At 33.8% G+C, this 6,702-nt stretch overlaps 1 protein-coding gene across 1 annotated transcript; it reads left to right on the top strand.

The window, feature by feature from the left end:
* Positions 1-5,189: 5,189 nt before the first annotated feature.
* LOC117318406 lies at positions 5,190-6,466 on the top strand. Its single transcript, XM_033873395.1, has 2 exons — positions 5,190-5,335; positions 5,944-6,466. Exons 1-2 carry the CDS (start codon positions 5,329-5,331, stop codon positions 6,330-6,332), a joined length of 396 nt encoding a protein of 131 aa, XP_033729286.1. The 5' UTR covers positions 5,190-5,328; the 3' UTR covers positions 6,333-6,466.
* Positions 6,467-6,702: the final 236 nt, after the last annotated feature.

Raw genomic sequence — 6,702 nt, forward strand, 5'->3', positions numbered from 1 at the left:
AGAGACCAGCTGTCATATATCTTTTTATCCCCCCCCCCCTCTCCCACCGGAAAGGTCCGATATTTGATAAAGCGATCCTGATTTAATTTTAAGCGAAATGCATAATGTCAACACGTACTGTTCTTTGTTATACTAGTCGTGAACAGATAACTCTTTTATTATATTTTCTTGATTTTTTTTTTTACTTAAAAAAAATGTATTTACGTCATTATTAAAACAACGTCTTCTTCCTGTTTCTAATTGATTTATTTCTATCCCTGTTTTTCAATACAGTACATATGCACAATATTTCAATCAATATTACCAGTCTAAAACATCATCATCATCATCATCATCACTTATGTTCAATCATCACCATCATCATCATCACTATTGTTCTAGGTATACAATCATCATCATCATCCTTTAGGTCAATGAATCATCATCATCATCATCATCATCATCATCACTTTAGTTCAATCATTACCATCATCATCATCATCATCACTATTGATCTAGGTATACAATCATCATCATTATCCTTTATGTCAATGAATCATCATCATTATCATCATCATCATCATCATCATCATCATCATCATCATCACTTTAGTTCAATGAATACAATCATCATCATCATCATCATCATCATCATCATCATCACTATTGTTCTAGGTATACAATCATCATCATTATCCTTTAGGTCAATGAATCATCATCATCATCATCATCATCATCATCATCATCACTTAAGTTCAATGAATACAATCATCATCATCATCATCATCATCATCATCACTTAAGTTCAACGAATACAATCATCATCATCATCATCATCATCATCATCATCATCATCACTTAAGTTCAATCTTCACCATCATCATCATCACTATTGTTCTAGGTATACAATCATCAACATTATCCTTTAGGTCAATGAATCATCATCATCATCATCACTAAGTTCAATGAATACCATCATCATCATCATCATCATCATCATCATCATCATCATCATCATCCACTTTAGTTCAATGTATACAATCATCATCATCATTATTCCAGTTCAATGAATACAATCATCATCACTTTAGTTCAATAATTACAATCATCATCGTCATCATCATCGTCATCACTATATGTCTATGTATACAATCATCATCATCATGAATTTATGTCATTGAATCTAATCATCATCATCCTTTAGGTCAAGGAATCGTCATCAGCATCACTTTTGGTCAATGATTTAATCACAGCTTGGGTATCCATAGAATGTCATCTTCCCAGGCATGCACAAGTGGAGGAGAAAGCCACTCCATAGGAATTAGAGAAGAGGGGAGAGATTCTCTTGATCCACCGTCTGCAGTCACCGTGTAGCATCTGCTCTCCACTTTTTGGGCAAACCCATACCAGTGTATCACAGCAAAGTTATGATGGGAGTTGCATGTGATGTGGCCCAAAAAGTGGAGTATGTGTCCAACAGCGGTCTGGCCTTGGTTGTTCCTGAATCCAACCACAGAAGACTTCTGTATTGTTTTCGTCTCCAAATTGGCGGCTCTATAGATGACCGTGTGTCCTTCTGTTGGCACAAACTTCTTGGCCTAATGATGAACAGTGACGGTGCGGTCTGAAGGACAGTACCTTATCCCCATCTTCTCATAAATTGCCTGGACCGCACAACACTCCTCCTCAGACAACGTGGATGTCTTGCCCCATCTATTGCCTTGCTGAATGTCGAATTCATTCGCTCAAAGGGAAACATCCAGAAATTCGAAACTGGACCAAATAGACGAATGTAGTGGGGCAAGTGGTGCATTAAATGCATAACAGTACCCTGATAAAAGAAAACATTTCTTATAAAAATGGTGAAAAAAAAAATGCTACAGATTTGGTGAAATAAAAGATTTCATTGGCATGGCCATTTTAATCATTTCCAACATAAATCATCAAAATGCAAAACTATAAAATTATAACATTTGAAGATCTTGATTAACATGTATGTATCTAAAAGATACACAAATTGGTAGAAGTGGAAATGAAACAAATCTAATCAATTCAGAAAATTTTTTAACAAATCATAACATTTATAATTACTTGTATTAAATTTTGGATAAATCCATACAACAGCATACTGAATATTAAAGTTACACAATTGCATTTTTCATCTCTTCAGTTTTAGAATATACTATTTTAGATAAAACCAGATTAACTAAACATATCAAATTCCTTATTCTAGTTTGACAACTGCCAGAATTCATGGACATTTCTTACTATTAATTGTTAGGTTAATTTATACCTTCAATACGCAAGGAAAGTCTCTTTCCATCAGAGCCAATGCTTTGTGCCAGTTTGCCTCCAAGATGTCCAATTTCCCCTTTTCTATCTCCCTGGCATACAGTTCTTCCAAACTCTCCAGGAAGAAGAAAAGGGTCTCTCGTTGCCTTGCTCCAATGGCATCCTTCAGGACAAATCGCAGTATGCCAGATGTGAATATCTACAATAGATTAAAATCATTGATAAATAATTCGACCAAAAAGTGTACCTCTCATTGATAAAATAACTGCATTAAACACATTTATAAAGTCCAAATGAGCTTTGAATTCAGTTCTAAACAATATTTTGTCAATAAAATAAATTTAATTAAGATACAAATAGTTTCATTTTTCTCTTTTAAATAAGAGAAACAGCTACTTTTTCGAGGGAGATGCAGGGGTGTGTCGGAGGAAGGAGGTATTTAAATACATCTTACATATACTTTTATTACTAACAATCAAACAATGGATCCAACCACTTCCTTTATAATTTTAAATAGCATTATAGAAAAAAAAGCAAAGTGGGTAGGAGCTCATACTGGTAAATCAGAGTTTTGAGAGACTTCATTTGGATCTTGGCACAAGTCATAACAAAATAAGAATTGTCTTCCTCTATCATTATAATATATATTATATTCATTTGTAATAAAAATTCAATTTCCATTATTGAACTTACCTTCATCCATGTATGACTCTTTATGCCAGTTAACTTGGTAAAAAGCAACTCTGGCATGTCTGCAAAGTTCATAGGAACTTTGATTTTACCAAGAGATGTGTCTGCCTTCTGTTTCTCTTCTTTTGTTAGAGAAAATGGTGCTGGAGGTAAAGTTACCTTGGATGTACGTGATCTAAACACAATAGACAAAGTGTGAAAGTCCACATTCACAGGTAAAATACATAACAAAACTAAAACTAGCTGAGTCTTTTTTTAACTTATTAATTATGGATTAACCAATAAAGCAAGTAATCTTTGGAATAATGCAGGGAAATGAGATGGAGCAGTGTTTTAAAAACAAAATGAAAGTTTGGTTTGTATCTTGATAATTAAAGGGGAAAATAATTGGCAAAATTCTCATAACTGAATTACAAACAATTAAAACAATCAGTTGTGCATCTAAGTATAAAAGAACACCATCTCAAGAAATACAGTTTGGACATTTAAGATGGAATACAAGGTAATAAAAAACATCTCACAACATTTTGAATCCCCATTAAACTTAATCAGACATACTAATTCTTAGATGTACATGTATATGTCTATGAAAAAATTATAGCTTTAATCTACATGTATATACCTTTTGCTAGGTCCATGGAGCTCTTCTTCCGTAGTGGACTCTCGCATTGATGTTGACTGAAAAAAATAATAATAATATATAAAAGGAAAAGTATAGGTTTATAAATCTAAATTAATGTTTATCTTAACTTACTTGTATATGTTTGTTTATCACAGCCTCATACCTGCCTTTCCACTGTCACATACTGTGTAGATATGTGTGAGTGGGGGGATTTGATTTCCACATGTCATAATTCAAGATGATCAGGATAATTAATTTGCTATTTTTAATAAACATAATTAATTTTCCTTCCATCTTGTTAATAAACAATTCATACTGATTTCCTCAAAATTTTGTATCAATGAATTTGGTTGGACCAAGGGGTTCAACATAAAAATGTCAAGAATTTAGGTCGTTTAATGATATTTCAAAAATAGCAATAAGAAAAATTGATTTATGTTTGATGACTGAGGATTCATGCTTTACAAGAAGAATAGTACAAAATTTTATAACGCAATGTTAAAATAACACTAATGTTTTCCTCATATATCTATTTGAGTGTGATCTTTAATTACTGACTTCATAAATCAAATCAGGGTCATTCCTACCTTTGTTGCATGCCTTTTGTATACAGAATCTGGGCAACAGGCCATAAAACGTCCCCGACTACGTTCTTCTGCTCTCACTTTTTCCCCGTCATCTGTTCCATTCAGCAGTTTCACCAAATGTTCCCCGACAACCTATAAAAGAAAGAATTGCCATTTATTGATGAGTTCATATGGAAAGGCAATGAAAAGTCAAATCAAGTCAAAACCTTAAGATATTTTCAAATTGGAATGGTATGTGATATCTATAAAATTCTATTTTCGGTTTGGAAATTACAATTTCTTTCTTATGATAATATGATATGTGCTTTGTAATGTCAACATAATTATATCATGCCTTTTGAAACAATACTTTATCCGATTATATTGGAATTAGCATATACATGTACCTTAATAGCGTGCATTAATATTCAATCAAAATGGACACAGGCCTGTCTTCCTCAGTTTTAATGACTTATTGATCAATAAACAGGTCTGAAGTATGATATTTTCGTATTGGATGTTGTATTTGTAAATTTTGTAACTTATAGTTGGATTAAAGATTTTCACAATCTGGAGTTAGAACTTGGATCTAACCGATTGGTCAATGTAGCTATGCAGTTCAAGTAAATTACAGTCTTCGTAATCAGTTTCTTTAATTGACAATAAAACCAAATTTCATATGTGGATGGAAACTTTTCATGTTTTTAATTAGCATTTTGTAGTATACCAATCATAGTATACATTTTTGTATGCATATCATAATACATTTATGAGTTATTTGCTTAACGAAAAAAATCCTCCATGACCAGGCTATGCTATGTAACCTGATACATATTTATGCCATATTACCTAGGTAAAAACTGACTGACAAATATTGTTCATGTCATAGACATCGCTGTGTTATTTACTGTTCTATTTTGGAAATTCACCGAATTCTAAACTGAAACCACATTGCTATTTATACACCCACGTCATCAACCCCGACTGTTAGTGAACTGATAAATTGCTGACGAATGTTCTCTTTTTAGAAATTCACTGAAATCGGAAAAAGGAATTCTTTTTCCAGCAGGGGAAGCTTTAGATAACTGAAAATTTACAGATTAAAGTACAAAGTACATTTTCATAATTACATGTACACAATCATAGTCTTATCGGCCGCCATCATACTCGGACATCAAAATGACTGGTAAGTATAATTATATTACCAAACGAATATTTCTGGTTTATTTACATTTTACTGATGACCTCACTGATATTCTTTTTACAATTCCACAGCAAGAAATCATTTCCGTGTAAATTTGTATTTTATAAACAGCTCCCTAACTGTAGAAATGCCTAAATTTCCGTAGAAATGATCACATTTACATTTAAGCTGTCACACAGTTCTGACCCGGACACGATTGTATTAAAATTTTGCATTCGTTGCTTCTTTGACTTTGAGTGGTCGGGTGGTACAGTGGTAACACACTTTCCTTATACCAAGGTGGCCGGAGTTCGATTCCACGATCGGACGTGAAAGGGTATGGGGTCACCTGCCCGACTACATTGGTTTTCCCCGGGGGCGCCGTTTTCCTCCCACAGTAAGACCCTCCCGCGTTTCAATCCGGGCCAACAAGCGTGATTAATATAATGTAATATAAGTTGGTATAACTTGTTTCGCAATTGTTGTAAAATAAATAAAGTTTACATTACATTTGAAATATAGGTCACAGTAACCCGTACAAATTAGATAGGTGGGCATATGTAACTGATTACAATAGCAAATTATCTTCTTTATTTGAAATTTGGTTTCAGACGGTAAGAAGACATATTACCGCCACACAACTAAGGACGGAGCCGCAAAAATATTACAGTCAGGGTACATCAAGCAATCAACTGATACGAAAACAGATGCTGCGTATGGTCCCGGTACCCACCTTACCAGAATGGGCCCGGACAAGTCCCAGAGTGATATAGCAAAGAATAACTATGACGGAGTCAACAATCGGTTCGCAGATATAATGATGAAGGAAGGTCAAACAGACGTGGCCATAGCCATTGATCTGCCCAGCACTAAGGTTACCAAGGCGAATTCAGATCGCGACATGTATGTGTCGCCGGGAGATGTTACCATAAAGGACAAAAATCCAAGGGTTTATGTGAGGGATAAGGATGGAAAGGCTCAGGAGTTCAAACCCAAGTAGAAAATGAAACCCTCGAGTACTGGTACACACGATTTCTTTCCTGTTGTCTTTGAAATAAATACTAAATTTTCTCTCTAAAAAATGAAATCTTCAAACTTGAAAGGCGGAAATAGTTTTTGTTAATGTGTGAAGAATTTAAAAAAAAAAATTTAAAAAAAATAAAATGTTGATGTATAGAAAGGAGCTGCAGTAACAACATACTTTCTAATCATTTTCGTATATTTTAATAACTGAAATTTGAAAACAACATTGAAAAGGACATGAAATACTTGTGTGTTTACTCTGAATCGGCGCAACTACTCATAAGAACAAAACGTACAACTGACTGTTGGTCGAGTGAAAACAAGAAAAGACTCTTTAAAAAAGCCTT

The sequence above is a fragment of the Pecten maximus genome, unplaced genomic scaffold (genome assembly GCF_902652985.1).
Source record: "Pecten maximus unplaced genomic scaffold, xPecMax1.1, whole genome shotgun sequence".
NCBI lineage: Eukaryota > Metazoa > Mollusca > Bivalvia > Pectinida > Pectinidae > Pecten > Pecten maximus.